This window comes from Coffea eugenioides, chromosome 10 (assembly GCF_003713205.1).
Source record: "Coffea eugenioides isolate CCC68of chromosome 10, Ceug_1.0, whole genome shotgun sequence".
Taxonomy (NCBI): Eukaryota; Viridiplantae; Streptophyta; class Magnoliopsida; order Gentianales; family Rubiaceae; genus Coffea; species Coffea eugenioides.
Genome location: NC_040044.1, coordinates 37,332,070 through 37,356,339, shown reverse-complemented (window position 1 = coordinate 37,356,339; position 24,270 = coordinate 37,332,070). Strand labels below are relative to the sequence as shown.

Below are 24,270 nucleotides of genomic sequence, written 5' to 3'. Positions count from 1 at the left end.
TTTCTCCCCTGTGGTTGGAGTTCTTGGACAAGGGGCAGGGACGGTTGCAAGTGCAACCGTTCCTGGCAGTTATGTGCATTTTGCATATTGTATAATTTTGTTTACACATGGTGTAACTTACTTTCAATCACGTGTGACTTTAAAACAAAATTTTGTAGGTCTCACACGTGTTATTAAAATTGAGATATAAGATGAAATTTGGATCGTATAATTTTTTTTTGCCAAACCTTGGCCGTGAACTGTCCAGGACGGTCCTTCTTATGACGTCCTGCCCCGTATCCCATTTTCTTGCCTCTTGTCGGAGTTTCAGAGGAGGCAGTTGTCAACACGGGATTTTGTTCTTGTCTTCAAGTGCTATTCCCCAATCGAATTCTAAATCCATTCGTGGACGGCAACCGCTTCCCGCCACAGGCATTCGAATATCCTCCAGCATATCTCCTGTTTAACAATGATCAAACCAACTTCGAACAAAAATACATATTGATTCAGCCAAAGTTCTTGAAGAACCCATTAAAAAGATGAATTTAAAAGTAATTAGTCTAGCATACCATTGGCTAAACGCTCACTCTCAATCCCATTTTTGGCCATGCAATTGCACGATTCCATTATATGTAGCATGTATAGAAGCTTTCTAGTATTATTGATGAGCGAAGTAGCACTATACAAGAAGAAGACGGAGCAATTCTTGGGTGAGAAATGTCATCAACTTCTTCAACTTTGACTATGGAGTCCATTAAGGATCATCCCTTAATGCCTGCAAGAGTTGTTGTAGCATATGATGCCACGAAAGATCGAACAGAAATAGAGTTTAGCCATACTATTCGCAGTATCAGATCAAGGGGCGATATTCTTCATGGAGGGGATACGCTTATGTTTCTTGGAGTTTTATCAAAAGTTCCTCATCCTAGTAAGCATCTTGATATTAGTGTGTTATAAGTTTTAATTCCATTTAATTTCATTTTTTTCTAACTGATTTTGGAGAAACAGTTGAGTTTTGAATTTGTGGGGATCTAGTGATTTCATACTTTCTGCAATTGTAAGTCTGCTGCTTGAATCAGAATGACAATTGACTGCAATTGAACTTCATAAAGGTCTCTGGAGATGCATGTCATCAAATGAAATTACCAATTTGTGTTTGATGGTTTTGAAATTCAAGTAACAGGTATCAAGAAAGGATCCGAGAGGCAAAAGTAGGTAGCTTGAACACTGAACTGGGAAACTGAGTACTATCTTGTATCTAGTATTTATATTTAATGTATTCATGCATGCAATTGGAGGAGATGGTTTCAAACAAGTCATAGTTATGTACCCAAGAGAGCATCTTGGAATGACGGATTTTCGAGAGAGAGAGAGAGAGACCACATTGGAACAGTTCTTGTGTTTTCGAGTATTTAGAAGTGTATATGATGGTTTTTAGCACAATCTGCACTCAATGGCTGGTAGTTTTGCGGTTTTCTGATGCAATATCTACCACCAAAGAAAAGGATGAATTGCAGCTGACGCTTCATTTAGTATAGTGATGGTAGAATTTGGAGGGGCTGCTTCATTTGATAGTTAATTTGTGTATACAACAGCCATGCTACATTTTTTTGTGTATCATCCAACAATGGGACAAAAAAAACCTAAACGACAAGTTGCAAGGCTTTCAAACATTAAGGAATGTAATATATCCAATTTATTTGGGGAATGAAGGCTGTATTTTAGCTTTCATAACAATTAGGAAAATTGCCTTGCATTTGTGATTATCCCTCCAGTATTCATATGTATATATCTGGTAAGTGTTGGACTTTCATTGTTGTAAAGTGTGAAGAACACATCAGCTACAATACCGTGTGGAATTAAACAACTACCAAAGCTGCAGAATGTATCCCAAATTAGGGAAATACTTCTAAACTAATCATCACTTAAATCTGAAATTTCATCACTGAATTTGATAGCAAACGGAAGACAATGAATTTCTTTATAGATGGCAAACAATAAACAGACTGTGATTTATGAGAGGAAACCACTTGGACTGACTATGTGCTGCTACTTTTCTGTTTTTCTGTTCTTGAAACTTACTATTATTTTTTATGTGTTTACCCAGTGGGATATCAGATGCAAGCACGCCCAGAGTCCTTTCTTGGAATTACACACGTGCGTCTAGTGGAAGAAGAGGTCTCAAACAAGGTTGATTTTTGTGTAAGATTGCTCCAGAAAAGTGCGGAAGAATATGATAGTGAAGGGGTAATATGCTCATAACAGCTTTCCTTTTCACCTGGTGCATAACTTCTCTATGGCCAAGTTACTCCTGCTACCTTAGTTGCAGAATGGTAGCAAATGGTTGATGGACTCTTGGAATTGTTGATCAATGAAACTAAAGCGCTCTAAACTTTTGAGTAATAAAAGAAGGAAAGAACTATAGAGGAAAATTTTGAAATGTTTGAAGAGAAAAATCCAAATGAAATTTCTGATGCCTATGATATAAGCAATTAAGATCCTGCTTTTTTTTTTTTAGCCATAAGTTGATTTAATTTGCTTCGTAATGTTCATAATGTTTAATGTGTAAAGATGAAACAAATTCTTGTTCTTAAGCACTGACAATACTTTACATTAATTTCCCTTTGTCCGTGCATTTCCATGTGGATTTTGTAGCTAATCTGATAATCCATGATTTGAGAACACTACAGTTTCAGGTGAAGAACCTTTCTGACAGGTCTAAAAACATGCTTTTGTCTGTACGTGAGATGTGTTTTGGAGTATTATGTCAAGTTTCTCTAGATATATGGATATGGTATTCAAGCAATAACATATTGTTGAGCTTTAGGAATTTAGTGGCACTATCTGCAGGTCCTGGGGGCATTAATTTGCTGTTTAAGTTTGCCCTCAAATCTAGGTTGATTAAAGGAGTCATTTATCTAACCTGAAAGAGTTAGGTAGCAGACTACTGTTTGTTGATTTTCACCTTGTAGATTGAGGGCTATTCCCATCTTATCGCCCCCCAAAAAGCAGTTAATCTGCCCTGCATTTTTGATGCCTTGGTCATATTTCTTGTGAATTGATCTCTCAGGCATCTGTTTTATGGCCTAGAGTCTCTCCGGCATCTGTTTGTTAACATAGAATCTTTGCAGCGTTGGAAAGTCTTCACCCTAGAAGCTCCTTTTGTATTGGTAGAAGCTCCTTGAGTTTCAATATTCAAAATGCAAAACAGTGATATACTACTATTTGTCACATTGCAATAGTAGAATCAAATTGCAGTATTGATTGCAATAAACTTCAAAGAATGTTAACTGCGCCTACTTGGCGAGTTCAAACTGTTTTATCAGTGTTATTTTTTGAATTGTTCATTTTGGTCTTTTAGTTTCCCATTTTCTACCATCAAGTGAGTTTCTTTTGTTGTTTATGTAGGTTGACATTGAAGTCAAGATTACTGCTGGGACTCCCACAAGGAAAGTTGTTTTACAGGAGGTTATTACATCCAATGCAACTTGGGTTATACTTGATAGGTAGTTTGTCTTACTGATATATATCTAATAGAAGTAATTTAGTTGTTGCGCATTTGATGTCAGTTGCGATCAGATACCAAATGCAGAGCGCTTCATCTTTAAATCTGTTACAATGTGCTCAAAAGAGAAGAATGGAAAAGGATGGAGAGGACACAAGGAAGAAAATCTGATGTGTTCCTAATTCCAGGAAGCTAATCTAGTCAAAAGTCTGTACAATAGTAGATCTATGTAACTAAAACTTGTCATAAACTGTATCTTTGCTCCTGTTTTCCAGTGTCAGAAGTAATGTATAACATTTTTTGTCATCTACTGAAGTTAAGGAGACATGATTCCAGGGTTTAGCATTATCTGGTGGTGTACCTTATGGATTGGAACCTTCCATTCTTCATTCAAATGGCAAAATAATTGATTGACAAAGTTGGGCACTCTATTGGTGCTATAAAGCTTTCAAATGCTCAATTGAACTTGGTGTAGATCACTTAATGTAATGTTTGTACAGGAAATGTCTGAATTCTGAAGCAGAAATGCACTTCATCGACTAAATATGGTTGCATGATAGCATAGGAAAGGGATTTAACTGCAATAATAAGAATAGAATAACAATTCTAGAGAATGAATATGTCTTAAAATGCTCATATATTTAGCTAAAATGGTTATGCTTACTTTCGTGGGTGATGATTGTTTATCTCTTATTAGGCAACGAAATGAACTTTCGCAAGTTTGCAAATTGGTAGTCAAGAAGGTAGAACCAGCCTTTATGGACATATTATTTCCCCAATAACTCTATTTTTTTGGCATTATTTCTGTATTTGCTAAAATATCATATGACAGGAATTGAAGATAAACTGCTTTAGCATTTCTTACATGTTCCTCCTCATTTTATAACAAATACAATCTTGGCAGGCATCTAAGACGAGATTTGAGGTTTTACCTTAAGCAAATACCCTGCAAGGTTGCAATCATCGAAGATAACTTGTCCATGGTGGTTGTGAGACCATCCACTATTAGTGACACAGATAAAGTGGAGCCAAACTTGTTTATTTCCCTGGCAAAAAATGTCCCTCTGTTGGCTGCTCCAAATGAAGAGAACAATGAGCAATTTATTATGTCTTGCAAAAGTCACTCTGCCTCCATGGGATCCTTGGAAAACTCTGATAGGATAAAAAGCAACTTGCTACCTGCTCTGAAGTACAACCCTCAGGATCATAACATATCCTCACATCACGAACTTGGCCCAAATTCTGAAGATAAATCAGGTAGAGAGCATAATTACTGTAATCTCATGTCAAAGTCTCCAAATTTAGGAGCTACATGCAACATTATATTTCATATGATTTGGAAATTTTTTAAATTGAAAATTACTTCTTCTTTGACAGCTCGTCCCTTGTTCTCATCTGATGGGGCTTAAAGTCCATTTTTTTTATTTGAAACTTGACAGTCCAAAAGAAATTGTTTTTAACTTTTTTTGTGAACCAATTATAAAAGAAAGCGTTTGTTTCATATGCATATTGCTTCTTCTATGTTTTGTGCTCCAATTGTGGGCGCTTTTACTAAAACTCTAGCCATGAACATCTTTTTCTTTGGCTTTTTTGTTTGTAATAAGTTAACAATGTAAACAGGAAGGCATGCCAAAGGAGGAAGCAAGCCTCCAATTTCTCCACAAGTAATTGAGAAATTACGAAGAAAGCCTAGCGGGCAGAGATCCAATGATACACCTGTTCTTTGCATTGGTTGTGGAATGAAAACGAAGCCAGATATTAAAGATTCAATGAAGTTCAGTTTTTCTGAGATACAGCTCGCAACAGATGACTTTTCAAAGGATAATTTACTAGGAGAAGGCGGTTATGGTCATGTATATAAAGGTCGACTAAAGGATGGGCAGTTCATTGCTGCCAAGCTGAGGAAAGAAGCAAGCACCCAAGGATTTGCAGAATTTCTTTCAGAAATATATGTGCTAAGCTTTGCACGTCACAAGAACATAGTGATGCTGCTAGGCTACTGTTGCAAGGAGAACCTTAATATCTTGGTCTATGAGTATATTTGCAACAAGTCTCTTGAATGGCATCTTTTTGGTAAGTTGATATAGAAATTTTTTGGCACTCTATCTAGCTGCATTCCTCATCTAAATGTTACGTCCAAACTCCTTTTTTATTCTGTTCAATGCTGTCATGGTGGCACAGATAATGAAGGAGATGTCCTAGAGTGGCATAGAAGACATTCTATTGCCATGGGAACAGCAAAAGGGTTGCATTTTCTTCATGAAGAATGTCGTGGAAGTCCCATCGTTCATTGTGACATGAGGCCAAGCAATATACTGCTTACCCATGACTTTGTTCCTATGGTAAAATTTCTGCAGTTTACTTATGTCAAATAACTTTGCCAGCTTTGGAGGTACTAGAGCTCCACCATTGCTTTTTGATTGAAAACTTACATAAAGTATTACATTAAGGGTTTGTAGTACCTGTGCCCTGCATTCATATGAATGAGTATTAATTATTGAGTTAATCATGTGAAAGCAAAAGATCTTTGAACTGTTAAATACCATGATAATCACTTGCTAGCTGAATTATTCACTGCTTGCTGTCTCGCTTCCAGGCCTGATGTATACTTAAATGAAATCTTTAATCAGTGGAAATTCAGTTTCTTATTTGTGTGAATCATATAGATCTCTTATAATAAAAACATAAGAGTGTATATTTGTTGGATCACAACCTAATCGCTGTGCTTCCTTTATATGCAATTTACTATTTGACAAACTAAATTTTGTCAATATTGACCTAATGTTCATTCCATTCTTTAGCATTATGCTCCAGGACCTCTGATTATTCCATTCATAATTCAGTCTTTATTGAATCTTCACTATCTTGAAGAAGTTTGTTTAATTATACTGCAGTTTATGCTACACTCTCTAATTCTTTCCCTTTTTCTTTTGTGCAGTAGAATGGCATGCGATATTCACATGTAGAATAGTAGCATTTGCATGTAGTTAGTTCACTTATTCATGTTTCTTTCCTATGTTTGGAAATCAGATTTCTCTTAGCACTTCTGCTTGGAGTTCATATGTCTTAAAATTTTTGGAGAACAGTGTTTGGACTCCTTTTCAACTGTCAGGAAACATGAGGATAATGCATGTCGCTTTTCCTTCCCTAAACAGCTAGGTGACTTTGGCCTTGCAAAACGGAGAACAGATGAAGGAAATATGCACAAAAGAATTTTGGGAACACTTGGGTGAGTATATTGATCTTATGGTACATGTCAGTGCAGCTGCCGTACTCTTTCATGCAGATTAATTCGAGGTGCTTTGCTTAATACAGGTATCTTGCACCAGAATATGCTGAGAATGGTATTGTTTCTGTGAAAACAGATGTATACTCGTTTGGTATTATACTGATACAACTTATGTCGGGACGCAAGGTTGTTGATTCAAATAGACTAGACCAGCAACATTCCCTAAGACAGTGGGTAGGTGCCCTGATTGACTCAATTGCTCCCAACAATACAGTTTGTGTTTGTTAACCTGCAATTTCTTTATCTTTTCCAAGAAAATAGCTATTTCTATAAGCCTCTTCATAACTATTTTTAACCTGCATTTTCTTCTCCATAATGCATTTTAGGCAATACCGCTGATCCAGAGGCTTGCACTACATGAGCTTGTTGATCCTCGCATTCAAGACTTTTATGACACATATGAACTGTATCTCATGGTTCGAGCAGCTTATTTGTGTGTGCAAACTAACCCTGAGATGCGCCCAACAATGGGAGAGGTAATTGCTAATCGATGCCTTTCAGTATCTTGTTCATCATATCTAGGAGTTGTTGCACCGGTTCAAGCTACTTTGCAAATGGTCGTACAAATTTGGTTAACAAATGTGTTTTGCTTGAAAATCTTTATATCTATCAATGGAATGATATGACTTATTTTCATGGTCAGCCGTTAAACGTTCTGCCTTCTCTAACCATATGCAAATTTAACTGCAGGTTTTACGTCTTCTAGAAGGCGAAAGTGATCATCTTAATCAATTAGCAGATCAATTTGTAGCCCATTTCAGTAAATAATGAAGCATGACAAATCATGCCTCAGCTACTGGTATTGAATGTCCTAAATATTTTAAGACTCAGATTTTAAATCCTACCATTTGGTGCAAGTATATTGTACATAGCAGCTTGGTTTATTTTAGTATTATCTCCATGGTGTCTCAATGCTGCAATTTTGGCTCCTCACAGTTTTCCCAATAGAAGTGCTGAGTCAAGATGATTGGATTGCAAGTTAAGTGATCACTTAACTGTTTCTCAAAAACTGTTAATGCATGTTAAATCAAATAAATCTGTTCCCTTCCATTTCAGTGCAAAAAGACATGATGGCAGCTTCAGTGCTGTAATGCCCTGTCTGTACTCAAAAGGGTGTCGTATGCAGCCTTCATTACTCAAATATCTACTATTCTGGTTTCTCTCTCTTTTTCTGTTATTTTCTCCTTGGTCACAATGGCTAAAGCATGGAACTCCCACTCCTTTGTAGAAATGTTCAATTGCATTGTTATAGCTTTATCATGAGTATGAAGATTCACAGTATACGTTTTGTGAGTGTGACTGTTTAAGTGCTCAGACAGTCTTTTTTTTTTTTTTTTGGTTGGTTGAGTTGCAATTTGCATTAAAAAGTGTACCTTAAGGTGCTTGGATTAAATTTGTGAGTCTTGAGTTTTTGACACTTTCTAAACTGTGTTTAACTAATTCCACATATGTAGTTCAGCTAGCAAAAACTATCTCTGCTACTGTGCCATACTGGCATTGTATTTTCATTAACATCTGATCATGTCCAGTTATGACTTTTCATTCCATTGTTTTAAAAATTTTCTTCCTGTAAAGTTTTTTGCCCCCTCAAGTCAAGTAACTGGCCAAGTGATTTGCAAGGTGGATGCAATTTAGAGGTAGCTAAAGTTTGGAGATGTTGGTGGAAAATGGAAGGAATGTGTATATGCCCATTCCCTTGAACAAAATGAGCTCAACCATCTACACTATCTTAATCAATTGTTGCGTTTAGAGAAATGCAACTTTAATGATGCTTGGAGAACTGCTGATATTCTCTTTTTTTCTTTGACGCTTAGGTAAAGATAATTTATAGGATTAATCTTCTATTCGTTGACACTACGTAAATATTGATTCATGCAAATTAATTTTAATTTAATTTAAAATTCAAGTTTTACACGTCCATGCATCCGACCCCTAACACATATAAGGTTAATCCTAATTTGTATTGATAAAATTTAAAGTATATAATATATAGGAAATGATATTAATTAGTACTTCTCAAAAAATCTCAAGACACTCCTTAAATTTCATCTAATGCAAAAGAAGGGAAGGAGTACCTGAGACTTTTAAGAAGTGCTAATATCATTTTCGTAATACATGGATAAAGGTTTAAAGAACTTCACAAATATGATGGATTTGCACAAAGAAAGATAATTAACATTCATCTTTTATACAATATATAATGCATGAACAATGATAGGTGGCCTAAATACTTTTTGTCATCTTTTGAACTTTCACTTTTATCCTTACAAAAATTAATTTTTATCCTAATCCTCTAATCACATTTTATCGATATAACTATTCATAACCGCCCTAAGTATTGAAACTACCAAATTACTATAACCACATAAACCAAAAAAATCTTGCAACTAAAATTATTGTTTCACTTCCATTAATTACAAACACAGTTTCCGATCACATTTTTATCCACTTTGATAGGCTTGTTTTTCATTTTCATCCGTCCCAAATTATAAACTACTTTTCAATTAAAGAATGTAGTTAACTTGTAACTTCTCTAAAATGCCCTTATTTAATGTAGGTTGTTATTGAATATAATCTAACTTATTTAATATAAGGCTAATTAGTCATACTCCATTTAATATAAGGATATTTTAGGAAGGTAGTGAGTAAAATTTATTCTTCCAAAAAAGTTAACTAACTTTTCTTAAACCGTGTAAAAAAAAAAAAACCAAAACTATCAAAATGAGACTTAGGGGCCGGGGTACCTTTTTTTTTTAATTTCACATACATCACATCACAAAAAATACAGACCAAAATGCCTAAAAATCAAACTGCCTTGTTTTATTCAATGTGCAGATGTTTGCAATTTTAATATGAAACTCTTGGTATTGAATATGTTTAAAGGTGTTTTTGGGTTCAATAGTCTCCAAAAAAACACTACTATAGTTGCTTTTCAAAGTATAACATTGAACATCCTAAGCTAACATTTAATTATTTAAAAGTAAATACATAAAATTACATGTTGATCATTAAGTGATGACTTTTTAGTGAAAGACTATAAAACTTTTCAACTCATTTGGCCATTTTTAAAGCTGGTTAATTGATGCCCCATGAACACTAGGAAAATAAAGTGCCATCAACTCAAAACTTTTAGTGTTAGTTTGGACCAGCAGAAATGGTATCTTATGCCATCTCCATAGTCCCCACTAGTACGCTAATGATCAGTCCTTTACCTCAAGTTCTTCACCAAACGTTTTGCTGTTTCGTTTTCTTTCATATCCCTCCGGAGGGAACAATGAATCAGTATCGTGCATTAATGTTCTCTTTTTGGCTTTTTAAGTGCCTGTATCATCAATTGCGTAAGCACTGCTACTTCTAAAGAATAGTATTGGAGAATGAAGAAATTTTCTGCAAAAGAAAAATAATCATAGTAAATTTACAACCAAAAGATGCTTATGTTAAACATAATTTTTTTATTACATTAATTATACTTTGACATGTAAGTTGTGCTATAAAGTAGTTGTAGTTTAGAAACATTTAAAGAGTTTGTCCTTGAATTAATTACATCAGTGACTAATCTTAATTGCATATATCCAACACGTTTGTGAAGGATAAGAATTAAGAATTTTTAATTTATTAAGGGAGACCAATTTCAATAAGAAAAGAGGCATTAAAAAATTTTAGAGGGAACAATATAGATAAAAAAAAAAAAGAGAATTTTTTTTAAAAAAATATTGGGGTGCAAACTTGATAATTAAGAATAAGAATTTCAATATTCCACAGAGTGCATATAAAGGAGCAACTTAAAATTTTTCTTTCATACCTAAAATAAAATTTTCTCAAAGTTGAGGGGGCAGTACCATTTGACTCCTTCCTTGATTTTGACTTTAATCACCATTAAGAGTTAAAGCCAGCTTTCGAAATTATATATAGTTCTCTTATGGAGATACTTATAAATTATATGTCACACAAATTTCACGTCAACAACGACAGAATTTTAACACACGATTTTTTTTTTCAAAAGAAATGATCAATACACAACAACTATCCAACACGCATGGCATTTGGTTACATTTGGGAGTTGCAGCATCATGAAGAATTGCAGAGTAGAAAGTGCTTAGATTCTGTATCATGCTTGGTTCGGTGGATCTCTATTCTCTACCGTTCATTATTTTGTTGACATTTTCAAGGGACCCATGGAGTCTATTAGAATTTAGATGCGGTCGTAGTCATCTTCCACTCATCATTTCTGTCTCAGATGCTCTCCATTAACATAAAAAGTGACCATATATAAAGCTTGATGCCCTTTACGGTGTTGCATTGTTAGTTCTTTTATTTTTATTTTTTGCCTTTATTATAAAGGATAAAATGGATTTATTCTCTAACAAAATTATAAAACAACAATTTTACTATAACTTTGGATCTTCCCATATTTTTACGTTCAATTTCTCCTTGTTTATCCACTATATTTGACACACATTTCTTCAATTTTTCTTTATTAACATCACCCAAATTAAGCCCATGCACTTGTTTCCCCTATAATACTTCACTTTTATAAGAGAATTAATATTACAAATATTTTTATTCTAATTAGTTATACACACATCTGAGTGTGCCTTAATCACTATTATGTATAACAAGAAAAGAATTATTGAACATGTTTGAACTAATTCTTGATAAGAAATTTCAGAAAAGTAATGTACTACCCATCCTTTAGCTTTAGATACTCTTATTCGTATTTTCTTCATTCAGAGTTTTAATTTTTTGTTTATATTCTTAATTAGGCTTGCTATAAAAATTGAAACCTAGAAATTGGAACATTCGATTTGTTTTCTTAATTAGGGTTTGGGTGTATGTATGGTGGAAGTTGGACCAGTTTTGAGTGCTTCAACTTTTAGATATAATATGGCATATCCATTATTATCCTCTTTAGTTCTCTTCGTGCAAGGCATTAATAGTGCATATCATGCAAGCAAACTTTTCTTGCTGCAATAGAACGATGAAACTTGGCAATCTTTGTGATTGATTCACGTTGAAAGCAGCATCTTACATTTCCACTGTTTTGCATATGTAGCTTTACGAAATATTCTTTAATTATCTTACATTTCAACCAAGAGTTTCAGAATATACAGTATACACTTTCAACTAACTTTTCTTAAACCGTGTAAAAAAAAAAAAAAGCAAAACTATCAAAATGAGACTTAGGGGGTACCTTTTTTTTTTTTAATTTCACATACATCACATCACAAAAAATACAGACCAAAATGCCTAAAAAAAAACTGCCTTGTTTTATTCAATGTGCAGATGTTTGCAATTTTAATATGAAACTCTTGGTATTGAATATGTTTAAACGTGTTTTTGGGTGCATATCATGCAAGCAAACTTTTCTTGCTGCAATAGAACAATGAAACTTGGCAATCTTTGTGATTGATTCACGTTGAAATCAGCATCTTACATTTCCACTGTTTTGCATATGTAGCTTTACGAAATATTCTTTAATTATCTTACATTTCAACCAAGAGTTCAGAATATACAGTATACACTGTCATTTTTGGATACATGTCATATATACAAAAGTTGATATTAGAATTCAAATTTGGATTAAGTAATATGCATGAAAATGTGAAAATGTATACTGTCAATATAAACAACATTAATCCTTCAACAAATCCTATCATAGTTCCCCCCCCCCCCCTTTAATTTTTAATCTGTGATCTTATTGTAGTTTATTTTTTTATTTTTAAAATTTTTTATTAAGGCACAATCCTACCATACTTTAAGTTTAGGGATTTGGATTATGAGTGGAATTAAGATGAATGTTAGTCTTATAACTCATTTTAGAGTTACGGATAATTCTGGATCACACATGCTTTCTAAGAAAGATGGGCAACTGGCTTGTCTGTTAATTTTTCTATTAATTCTTAAAATACTGAAAAATGCAATTTGTTTTAATCCCCAATAAAAAGAATATGATGTTTGGTAATGAATGATTTAAAGAAAGATAGATTTGAAGCCAAGTTGGCTATTTGATTTGGAATAATGTGTCCCTTCGAGGTGCGGTTAGAATGGATTTGAAAGATGCACAAAAACAAAAGGGTTTGGAATCAACTCCTTAGAAAAGTTGAAATCCCCTTGACTTTCAATTAAGATATGGGAAGATGTTACATTTCTCTTTTGGGTATTTTATCTCAAATTATAATTCAATGTTTGATGGTGAAATTAATGTTTTTGAATCTTATATTGTAACATGTTCAATTACTTAAGCTATGGATCATTATCGTCATTAAATATATATCGTCCAGTTATTTTATATAAATTGATGAAATGGTTCCATATAAAAGATCATGGAATTTCTCTTAGATTTGATTTTTTTTTTGGTCAGACCACCTGGTATCCGGAGTCACTGCTCCAACTAATCCGGATTCGGCCCGGGTTGCGCCCGCAGAGTCCAACTTTTGCTCGGGAGTAAGGCCTGGCCTGGGCTATTTGAACTTGGCGCTCACAACGAGAATCGAACCGAGGACCTCGTGTAGCATTCACAAGCCGCTTACCACTTGTGCCCAGCCACTGGGTTCTTAGATTTATTTTTAATAGCATTACAATTGATACAAATACTCTTGGGGATTTGGATGAGGATTTGAAATTACAATCTACCAAGATAGGGTCTGTTTGGTAGTCAAATTTTTGGATCTGTATTTGATATTTTGATAGATTAGTTTTTTTTTTTTTTTTTTTACAAATTTGTCTATAATAATTCTTCAAAAACATCCTAAAATTTTTAAAATATACACCCCAAAAGTTTTTTCTTTCTTGTTCTTCTTCCTCCTCTACCATCTCAACCCATCATTGCCGACATTTCCATTGCTAGCGCCAATATTGCGTTCCCCCTCGCTTTTTTTTTTTGCTCTTTCTCTCGCTTCCTCTCCTACTCCCTCTTTCTGCTTCTCCTCCCTTCTTCTTCCTCCTTCTTCTGCCACCCATCTCTACTTCCTTCCCTCCCTTCCCCTTCTCCTTCTCCTTCCCCCATCTCTCCTTCTACTTCTCCTTCCCACAAATCGTGACAAATTTATTCCAGATTTGGCAGGAGAGGGAGGTGAGGGTCATAGGGGATGTGGTGAGGAGAAGGTGAAGGAAGGGGAGGAAGAAGAGAGAGACTGGTACAAGAAACGTGGAGAAGGGGATGAGAGCGAGAGGAGAGGAGGAGAAAGGGAGGCAGAGAAAGAAGACATAAAAAATGGGAGGCAGAAGGGTGGTGGCACAGGCGGTGGCAGTTGGAGCAACGATGGTGATAGCGAGGAGGAAGAAGAGGGGAAAAAAAGGAAAAAAAAAAAAATTCAATTTCTCCACAAAAATTTTTTTCACAAATTCTACAATAAATTACAATAAAATTTTATACAAAGATCCAAAAACCACTTTATCCAGACAGATGTTTCTTATCATCCTTGTTCCTTCTTGTTTGCTGCAAGGGTTGGACCACATGATGTTTCTTATGATTAGATAGCAGATCCTGCAATAATCATTTGAAATTCCAATGACTCTTGCAAGCAAATGACCAAGGAATCATAAATGTCAACAATTTATTTGTTCAATCTTCTTTAATGTTCCCCTATTCAGTTCAAGAGCTATAGGGATTTTCATTTTTTTTTTTTTCTAGCTGAAAAGTTCAATCATTGGAATTGGAGGGATACATCATGATATGAAAAATACCTGGAGATCTAACTGATACAAGCTTAAGAAAGCAACTACAATTCTGATTGCCAGAGATTATGCTCGTGAAATGATTATGGATCTTAAAGAAAGGGACAAAGGAAAAGCTTAACGGCTGACGGAAAAGAAGAACTAATTGAATTAGACAGAATAGAAAGATCTCAAGATTCCTTTAAAGTTTCAACTACAATTCTGAAATATTGCATTTTGTTAATGATGTAATTGAGTTCCCACTTCAATTGGTGGGTTACTCTCTTGCTCCTCTTAGCTTTTGGTCCACAATGGGAAACAAAGAGGATGCAAGCCGTATATAGTGACAGACAACATAAAAAACAAGCCATCCATATATATATATAGTGGTAAAAATATCTGTTCATTTACAGATAAGTTTGAAAGTGTATATATATATATATATATAATTTTAGTGAATACTGAGTTTGTTTGGATTGGCTTGATTTCAAATAAAAAAATTTACTTCACAAATTTCAACTACCTTTTTATCTTCCCAACCATCTTTTTATCTCACGTACATCACATCACAAAAAATACTACAGTAATTATCTCAAATAAATCATGCAAATAAACTCTTATGCAAATAAACTCTTATCCAAACAAAAGTGCTACAGTACTATCTTTGAGCCAAACTTTTAATTGTATACACAATTTTTATACTATTCACTTCCATTTCTTTTTATTTTTTTACTTTTTGGCTTTTTCTTCTTTTCTTTTTTCTTTCTTTCTTTCTTTCTTGTTTATCCCTTTTCTTCTTCCTTCTTTGATGCCACCTATACCTTTTCTCCTAGTATATATTATATACACATTAAGAATTAAATCGAGATTTGTTTTAGCTCATTATCTCATTATAGTGTAATTTGTGTCATTTCTATTTTTATTAACATCTAATACATCCTTGGCTTTTTCCTTTCCTGTTAAATTTGTAATTAATAATTTTTTGATGAAGCATTAATTCTTAATAAAAAGTAGAAATTAGTTAAATTAATTTTAATGATTTGTGATAATAATAAGGAAATATAATAGGTTGAGACCCATGAATTAGAAGTTTTGAATTCAAATCTCTCATTTTTCTCTCTCTATTTTTTAAATCTCAACCCTCTCCTATTAATAAAAAATATAAAAGAAAACTAACTAAATGTAATAAAACAAACTTTGATAAACTGCTTAATGCTAAATCTATATATATAGTTTTTAGTATTTATGTTAATTTAGGATTTATGCTAAATCTGCTTAATTATGCTATTTTTCGCATACTTGAGCATGAAAATGAATGATTGTTAATAAAATGATTTTAGAAGTCAAAATTCAAAAGGGCCTTTATAGGATTAAATTATCTTTTTCCCATGAAATTAGATTTTTAGTCTCTGACTTGGTCTGACGTGTTATTAAAAAAATAATAATCAGACTTAAGGGAGGTGTATGATATTTTCTAAACCTTCAGAAACCATAGCTGAGACTTTTGAAATTATCCCAAAATTGAAATACCAGTCAGTATAAAGTCAACCAATCCAAGAGAAGGTGGAGTTGGAAGATAAAAGAAAGATATTATTATAAGTAAAATGTCCTGATCAAGAACCAAATTCCCTCTTTTTTTAAACTAATGATGATGAATCTTCACCATTCTCAGTGCTTCAAACACAACCACGCCACCACTACTACTCTATCTCTCAAGAATCTAAGAATTCTATAGAGATTGAGAGGGACCAACTTCAGTGCTCTTCCTACCTTAGAAGTCAGGCTATCTTATTATATAGAAGTACAATTCTGTAGAGGCTGCAATGCATTTTGGCTCCGACTTCTCTACCAGAAATAAGGTCAGCTAACTGTATAAACTGCAACACAAACTCCCACACACACACACACACACACTCAAAGACTACCCTGTAATTTGTTCTATTCTTTCTATTGATAGAGCAAATGGTAAAATTATGTGTGGTTTGCTTTCCTTTAGATATATTCAGCTGTAGTTCAGAACTGTTAAATTTTTGTTCTCAGAGGCTTTCCTTGTGCATGCATTGGTTTCTGTGTCAAAGTTACTTTATTTTCATTTTGAACTTGCTATTTTTTATTGCAAAAGAACAGCAAGTGTAATGGCCGTACTGTTAGTACTGATTAATGGAGTAACAGGATTTTGGAAGAGGTTTCTGCTTTTTTTTCCTACTTTTTTGTTTTGTTTGTTGGGAGGGGGGGTGGGGAGCTACATCAATATACTCTGGAGCTGATAATGTGATTGGCTTTTTCTGGAACTTCTACTATCCAGATATTGCTGCCCCAATGAGTAGTCAAAGTTCTGTGATGCGAAGCTGATGAAGCTGATGCTTGGTCTTATTGTTTTCTGAGCTTTGATGTTTTGCAAAAGTACTTGATTTTAAGGTGGAAATACAGCTTCAAATTCAAGCCACGTTCTTGCATAATTTTTGACGACCCCAAGCACTAAATCCTTCAATATCTTGTTGCAATTTAAGAGAATTCCTTTTTTTTTTTCCATTTCATTGTTCACTATAGCATCAGTTATTCTTCCCAACTCAATTGTCAAAAAGAATTAATCTTTCCCTAGTGCGAGGCATGACAGTTTCGTCTTAAAACCTTAATATGCTTGCAAGCCCTTTAGTGTTGGTAGGCAATTGCTAAAATTCAAGACAGTCTAATGTGGTTGTGGTTTTCAGTTAGCACTTAGCAGGCCCTCTTGAGAGAAATGAAAGTTTGCGCAACTCCTCTTCAGGGGAGCTTTAAAGATTAGATGTTGATGCTAGTTGATGATATGAAGTTCCGTCTGAGTCTCTCAAGTTCATAAAAAAGGTAAACCTTATCCCTGAATTAAGATGCAGTTTTTGCACTAGCAAGCGAGAGAAAAGGCTTAACTGTCAGATGCAAGCATCCTGAATTTTTACACCTTTCCTTTCTTCAGCTTTTGCATGGTGATTTTCTTGGTTGCACTTGTGCTTGCCTTTTCTTGCTCTCTTTCATTAATAGGAGATATAATTCCGAAACATTTGCTGACAATGTCTAATAGGAAAGCTTTTTCATCTTGATTGCACTTTCTGCTTGAATTCCTTGCATGAATGTACAAATCATGTTAAATGATGGTGAGCCTCTGATTCTAATAGCAAATGATTGGGTTCCTAATATGTCATAACATTTATTCTGGTCATAATGCAGATAAAGCAAGAGAAGCATCTGTATTGATTACAAAGCTGAATATTTTTTATGGCTAGGGATGGATGGCCTTATTTTGATCCTGAATATGAAACTTTAAGCATAAGAATAAACCCCCCAAGGTGTGTCTGGCAGTTTATATTCACATATGATCATTCCTTTTGGTAGTTCACTTCCTCTGCTCTACTTTTGCTGATACTTGTATTATTTTCCTGACTTATCTACAATCCTGATTTCAGCGTGGCTGTTGATAACACTAGTTGCAAGGACTGCACTCTAGTCAAGGTAGTTTTTTCTCTCTCTTAACACCTTTCTTCTGTGGTACTCTGTTGTCCAAATGCTGAAATTATTTTCAGATTACTTCCTTCGACTGTATGCTATCTTCTCCAAATTTCATGGCTAACAATTCTTGTCAGCAGTATTGGCTTGCAGTTGATTTTAACCATACTTTTACTACTAGACCAATCAAAGTACTGGTTCATTTGTTTTGAGTATGTCTACATTTCTTACTTGTACCTTTGTGTTTAAGTGTATGTAGATGTATGTAATCTGTGAAATTCATGCAAAAGACCAATGATATTCCAGACTTCGAAGAAGTCCCATAGGTTCGGCCTTTCTGCAGAAAAAACTAGGGAGGTAAGAGACCCTATTAATGATGAGTAATGTGTTACGCTCTTGGATGTGCTCCAAAAGCAAGATACACCCACTCTTCGAACTTAATGAGAATGAAGATTGGATAATTTCATGAATTTCAAGTACCCTTTGAAAGAATGCTGTCACATATATAAGATAAACATTAACTGTACAAATGCTTCATGCTTTACTGTGCGCAGTCTAGCTTTTGGAACTAACCCATGAAACATTTATTAGTATTTTATCTATGTGATTATAACAGATGTTAATCCAGTAATTGTGCTGATGTGAAGCAATAGGTAACTGGAGCTCCCTGTCTATTACTTGGGTTGGTAGTTGATTCAAATGTAGTGCTGTAATAAAATGCTACTGTGCAAACAAGAAAAATTAGCAGACACTATTCTTACTCTTGAGGTTTTGTCAAAGGCTAGAACAAAATGAAGACTTCTCCTTTTTGCTTACTTGCAAAATAGAAATGGACTATAGAAGAAACAAGAACCTTAAGATGATTGTAGTCACACACTCAGTTTATTGAAATGTAACCCAAAAAGGTGGAGAAAGAGTTCATCAAAGTATGAAAATTAAAATTGTTGCCAATATTTTTCAGTGAAACAGTATATGAAAATAGGTTTGGGACTAAAGTCTCCTGGACCATTGCTCATGGATGGCAGTTCTTTACATTTATTGGCTCCTGGCCCTCCTCAATTGCTTTTACAGCCTGGTTATAGTTCTCATATAATGCATCCTTTTAGATGAGTAAAAGTATAAACTATCCTGAAAAGAAGCCTTAAACAATTACCTGCATACAACCCTGTTTCAAATGCTTTTATATAGGATTTCATTGAACAACAGTATCCTCTGGTGTAATATTGGTAGAATTGCAGGTGCTTCTCCATCTTCCATAATCCAATTCAAAATTGTCTTAATTAATGGATAGGTTGACAGTCTAAACAAACCAGGAATACTGTTGGAAGTGGTGCAAATCCTGTCTGACCTAGATCTGATTATCACTAAAGCATACATATCATCTGATGGTGGGTGGTTCATGGATGGTATGTCAATCATCTATTTTGATATTTCCTTCACTTCTATGGGTTGCACAGAAATTACCCCCTGCTTTCTGTCAGCTTCTATGTCGACATAATATGTCTGGTCTCTTTCATTTTTGTCTTCCCTTGTCTGTGGTTCATTACTATCAGTAAGCTCTCAAATTGTGCAGAGTGGTTTACATATAGCTCCAAATGATGAAATGCCAACATATTGGTCCAAAAACATTAGTTTTCACCGAAAACAAAACATGTGTTGGTTTTGATGTGAGTCTTCCTATTGATGTCTGTCCAATTTCCTACTCAAACTGCTTTTTCTCTAGATTGTTGCTATGTCAAGTTTTTTGGTTTTCTAAAACCCCAGAACTTGAATATGATAACTTTTATGTGAATTTTTTTATTCCTTCTACTGTTCTTTTTATGTATAACTAAATGAACCTAAAACCAGAGCTCAGTGCTTTTCAAGTTTCATCACTAACTCTTAGTCACCTGGAAACATAAAGAATTAATGCACTTTAGGGGGGAAAAATTGTCAGCTGTTGCCTTCTAGCTTTGTTTCTCCTTGACATTTGCTTCTGTTCATGGTCTTACACAATAAAGAATGCTTGGGCGCAAGTTCAATAAATAGTTTCAACACGAACTAGACCTCTCCTCTGTGTGTGTTTGTGAACCAATGGATGCTGATATGAGATCATTCTTGACAGTGTTCCATGTTACTGACCAACATGGAAATAAGATTACAGAGAGCAATACCATTGAACATATTGAGAAGGTATGGTCTTTTATTTCATTCTCTCGTGCTTTGGATTTTGAACTAAAGGGATAATTAACTAGCTTGGTTGACCAGGGAACCTAGCGAAACTTGTTTAACCTCAACAGTTGAACAGCTATTGCTATATCATTTGACATGCAATGAAGCAGAGCCAGGTTATTCAGGGCTGCCTCATCTCCTCACTTGGAAAACAGAAAGGAACTGAGTAGTACTAAACTATTATTGGATATGGTAGACTACGTTTAGAAAATAAAGCAAAAGGAAAGAAGAAAAATTTAAGTACTTACTGCACTGAATGAACTGCAGTTTAGAGTTAATGCACGGTAAAGATTCCTACTGAAGGCTGGACTTCATTTTCTTTATGCACATTGGACCATATAAAGTGTCATAGCTCATCAAATTGTCTCACCTGTTGGAGATTTGAGTGCATTCACTTCTTTATTATAGAAAATCCCAGACATGACCTTCTGGAGCAGAGATAAACTGAGGAAAAACATGAGTGAAAGGCATTTGTGTTAGAAACGCGAAGACTTGGACAATAATTCAGAATTTGGAAACAAAAACTTTTTCTTTATGTTGTTGATATGTCATTAAATATGTGATCATAGGCTCTAGGACCTAAAGGCCACACAGCAGATGTATTGAAGACTTGGCAAGGGAAGCAGGTGGGGGTGCACTCCAGTGGTGATCACACAGCTATTGAGCTCACTGGGAGGGACCGACCGGGTCTCTTATCTGAGATTTTTGCTGTCCTTGCTAATCTTCACTTCAATGTCATTGCTGCTGAAGTTTGGACACATAACAGGAGAATAGCGTGTCTTCTTTATGTCAATGATGATTCAACATGCCGTGCTGTGGATGATCCCTCTCGGTTATCTACCATGGGAGTTCAGCTCAATAACATTCTCCGCGGGTGTGAAGATGATAGAAATGTAGCTCGTACTAATTTCTCTGCAAGTGTCACCCATGTTGATCGACGACTCCACCAGATGTTATTTGCTGATAGGGACTATGAAGGTGGTTGCTTGTCAACTGAGGCTGAGTATCCCCCTTCATTCACACCAAAAATAACAATAGATCGGTGTGTGGAGAAGGGATACTCAGTGGTCACTGTAAGTTGCAAAGACAGGTCAAAGCTAATGTTTGACATTGTGTGCACACTTACAGATATGCAGTATGTGGTTTTCCATGCCACTATTACATCTGATGGCCCCTATGCATCACAGGTAAAAGCACAGTTTATACTTTGAAGGATATCCTACAGTTAATTGTCTTAATATAATAAGGTTTAAGAAAGAAGATTTTCTTTAGGAACAGTTTACCATCATGATAAGCATGGTTTCTGACAAACTATTTTGCACAGGGATTGTCTATAAGTTGATTTTGAGTGCATTGGCATAAATGGAAGTGAAATTCTGGAGAAAAAGGGATGTTGGATTTAATAAATCCAGTAAGAATATAATTAGTCAATTTAAAAATGTTCACTTATATCTTGATTGAGCTTTCCTACTTCATGCATGACATGATTTACGCATTGAATTTGTTCAGTTGAGATTGTTTACATGTGTCTACTTGAGTAGCTTTTTTTCTTTTGTCCATAGCCTGTGATTTGACTTCAATTTTTTTCTTCCCTTTTTTTCCAGGTAATGTCACTCAGGTTCATTTGCATTCTTAGTGGTATTTCAGTTATTAACTATTGTGACGGCTCCAAATTACAGTTCATTTCTTGACACTACATGTTGCTTTTACTTTCGTGTTGAACATCTCTACTCATTTAATCTCTGGAGCATGTCTGAGTAATTCCTCTGGGCTTTACTGAAAAAGAATATTCTGACTATTTTGGACCTGCAGGAATATTATATTCGCCACATGGATGGCTGTACTCTTGACACTGAAGGAGAAAAGCAAAGGGTTATCAAATGTCTTGAAGCTGCAATCAGACGGAGAGTAAGTGAGGTGAGTGATATTTACTTTAGTTCTGTTTTTACATAAAAGACAGATGAGAATCAGTGCAATCTGTTGTGGTCTGTCCTCATGATTCACGGTTAATTTCATTGAGTAGGCAATAATCTCTATTGAATTCTCTCTCTCTCTCTCTCTGAGAGTTCAAATGAGGCTCCAATTGATGGATGCCTCAGGAAACAAAACATGCTCTGGGTGTTAGTCCATTGCTTCTGAGAAACTGGTCCTCTTATGGCTTGGTTTGATGGTGAATCTTTGAGGTCAACTCTTGATTCCATCTAGAATGTAGAGGTTGCCCTTGCCCAATTTTCATAACCATTTCTGGAGACAAATTTAAAGCTTACATGATCAAACATGTTGTTGATTGTAACTAGAGATGTTATTTTCTTAAAAGGAGAAGACATATTAGGGAGAAAGAAGTTTAGCAGACAAACTTAGCCGTTTTTTTTCCTCCTGTTGACCTACTATCCATGTGTATTTGGGCTGCACAGATGTCTGCATTCAATTGCAGTCATCGAAACATCTTTTCTGCCAGCAAAAATAGGATTGTGCATATTTCATGATATGACGTATGGTGTTGTATACAAATATGACATGGAAGTCTATCCAATTTTGAAGCCCATTTGTCATTGTGTATAAGCTGTGCCCAAAGAAACATTAGCTCACAAAAAAGATCCACATTAGGAAAATTACTTGTTTTCAAGCAACCGGTGAATTCAAATGTAGCATTAAGTTTCCTGAAACTTCTTCTTTTCTTGGACAAAGCCACCTTGGGGTGGTGGCCAGCTTGGCATGGATTCACACCTATTTTAGTAGACTACAACAAGGAGACCAGCTTGTATTTTTGGCCTACATGCAGGACCTAATCCTGGAGCTATGTGCGAAGGACCGAGTTGGCCTGCTTTCTGAGGTAACAAGAGTTCTTCGAGAAAATGGACTGTCTGTTACAAGAGCAGGAGTCACGACGGTCGGCGAGCAAGCAATGCATGTATTCTACGTTAGAGATGCTTCAGGTGATCCTGTAGACATGAAGACAATAGAAGGCCTACGGAAAGAAATTGGACAGACCATGATGCTTAATGTGAAGAAAGTCCAAACATGTGTCAAAGCACCTGAATCAAGCAGCTGGTCTAAGACAAGCTTTTCCTTTGGCAGTTTGCTGGGAAAATTCCGCAACTGAACTCTTTCCATGTACATAAACCTGCAGCATCAGGTTTGTCACAGGGTTGTTTTTTGTATGGCTATTGGTGTTCAAGTAAGATCAGTTTGCGAAGATCTTGAAAACCAATGCATCTTTTTCACTTATGTGAAGTAAATTTTTCTTTCTTGGGTGCACATTTGATGTTGAACTGATCTTTAAGCCAAGTAAAACTGTTTTTAAAGGAAAAGAAATATGTCTTTCAACGATTGTTGATAAGATTTCCAGCTCATTCGACTCTTTACATACATTAGCTGATTGTTTGCTGGATGGATGTTCATCAATGATCTTTTGGCTTCTTGTGCATAGCAGGATCTTTTGGTCTAATATTAAAACTGTTATGCAAAGATGATAGCATAATTTACATTTTCCAGTGATATTTTGTCAAAACAATATAGTTTCCAACTTGCATATTTCACAATACTACGATTCACTTGTACAAATTTTAAGCTCAAGTACTAAGGTATTTCCAAAAGCTCATTACTATTAAGTAAAATGTATCAATGACCATAGATTCCATTCCAAAAGATAATTTGTGTGATCTAAAAATGTGTACTCCTAAAGTGCTACTTGCATCATTAGCCATTTGGTTCTGCTTCTCTTGCTCTTCTGCAAACCACAGTGATCCACATTGTACAGAAATGTGGCCTTGTTTGGCAAGCAAGTTTTTGGCCCAATTTGTCTACTATAAGTTTTTTAATAACTTTAACTACAGTAACCTCAAAAAACTTCTCAAAAATTTACACGCTTCAAAATTTTTTTCTACAACTTCTACAGTAAGCTACAATAAAGTTTTAGACAAACATCCAAAAAACTCACTTGCCAAACGGGGCAGAATTCATGTGGAAATGAGAAAGTCTAATGACTGATTGCATCATTGGCTAACTTGTCAGGCATGGATGATTGCTTATAGTTGTGGTCATTCTAATTACAGTTTTATAGTGCAACATTGAACAAGAATTTAGAAAGCAAATTCAGGCAGAACTGAAAGATAATTTGCCAGTTCCATGCTAGAGATCAATCATATAA

At 35.0% G+C, this 24,270-nt stretch overlaps 2 protein-coding genes across 5 annotated transcripts; both read left to right on the top strand.

Annotated features, from left to right (window-relative positions):
- Positions 1 to 430: 430 nt before the first annotated feature.
- LOC113749914 (probable serine/threonine-protein kinase PBL12) lies at positions 431 to 7,630 on the top strand. Its single transcript, XM_027293791.1, has 10 exons — positions 431 to 907; positions 2,087 to 2,226; positions 3,388 to 3,485; positions 4,389 to 4,741; positions 5,105 to 5,557; positions 5,666 to 5,826; positions 6,640 to 6,713; positions 6,800 to 6,947; positions 7,100 to 7,249; positions 7,464 to 7,630. Exons 1-10 carry the CDS (start codon positions 697 to 699, stop codon positions 7,539 to 7,541), a joined length of 1,866 nt encoding a protein of 621 aa, XP_027149592.1. The 5' UTR covers positions 431 to 696; the 3' UTR covers positions 7,542 to 7,630.
- An 8,466-nt stretch (positions 7,631 to 16,096) lies between these two features.
- Positions 16,097 to 23,473, top strand: LOC113749936 (ACT domain-containing protein ACR3). 4 transcript variants are annotated; one of them, XM_027293819.1, is made up of 9 exons: positions 16,097 to 16,288; positions 17,141 to 17,273; positions 17,634 to 17,752; positions 17,870 to 17,915; positions 19,201 to 19,315; positions 20,014 to 20,081; positions 20,690 to 21,307; positions 21,933 to 22,037; positions 22,809 to 22,995. In XM_027293819.1, the coding sequence occupies exons 3-9, from the start codon at positions 17,682 to 17,684 to the stop codon at positions 22,854 to 22,856; spliced, it is 1,071 nt and encodes a 356-aa protein (XP_027149620.1). In that variant the 5' UTR covers positions 16,097 to 16,288; positions 17,141 to 17,273; positions 17,634 to 17,681; the 3' UTR covers positions 22,857 to 22,995. The 4 variants fall into 4 exon arrangements, with proteins under 4 accessions (XP_027149620.1, XP_027149617.1, XP_027149619.1 ...); XM_027293816.1 differs by having other exon boundaries at positions 16,103 to 16,288; positions 22,903 to 23,473; XM_027293817.1 differs by lacking the exon at positions 16,097 to 16,288 and adding an exon at positions 16,705 to 16,847 and having other exon boundaries at positions 22,903 to 23,473.
- The last annotated feature ends 797 nt before the right edge of the window (positions 23,474 to 24,270 follow it).

Bases quoted from the DNA above. Each gene is read 5' to 3' on its own strand.
- LOC113749914 (XM_027293791.1), top strand. From the start codon at position 697: ATGTCATCAACTTCTTCAACTTTGACTATGGAGTCCATTAAGGATCAT. The intron at 4,742-5,104 runs GTAGAGAGCATA...CAATGTAAACAG, and splicing joins AAATTCTGAAGATAAATCAG to GAAGGCATGCCAAAGGAGGA. The intron at 6,948-7,099 runs GTAGGTGCCCTG...AATGCATTTTAG, and splicing joins AACATTCCCTAAGACAGTGG to GCAATACCGCTGATCCAGAG.
- LOC113749936 (XM_027293818.1), top strand. From the start codon at position 17,682: ATGGCTAGGGATGGATGGCCTTATTTTGATCCTGAATATGAAACTTTA. The intron at 19,316-20,013 runs GTATGTCAATCA...CATTCTTGACAG, and splicing joins TGGTGGGTGGTTCATGGATG to TGTTCCATGTTACTGACCAA. The intron at 20,082-20,689 runs GTATGGTCTTTT...ATGTGATCATAG, and splicing joins CCATTGAACATATTGAGAAG to GCTCTAGGACCTAAAGGCCA.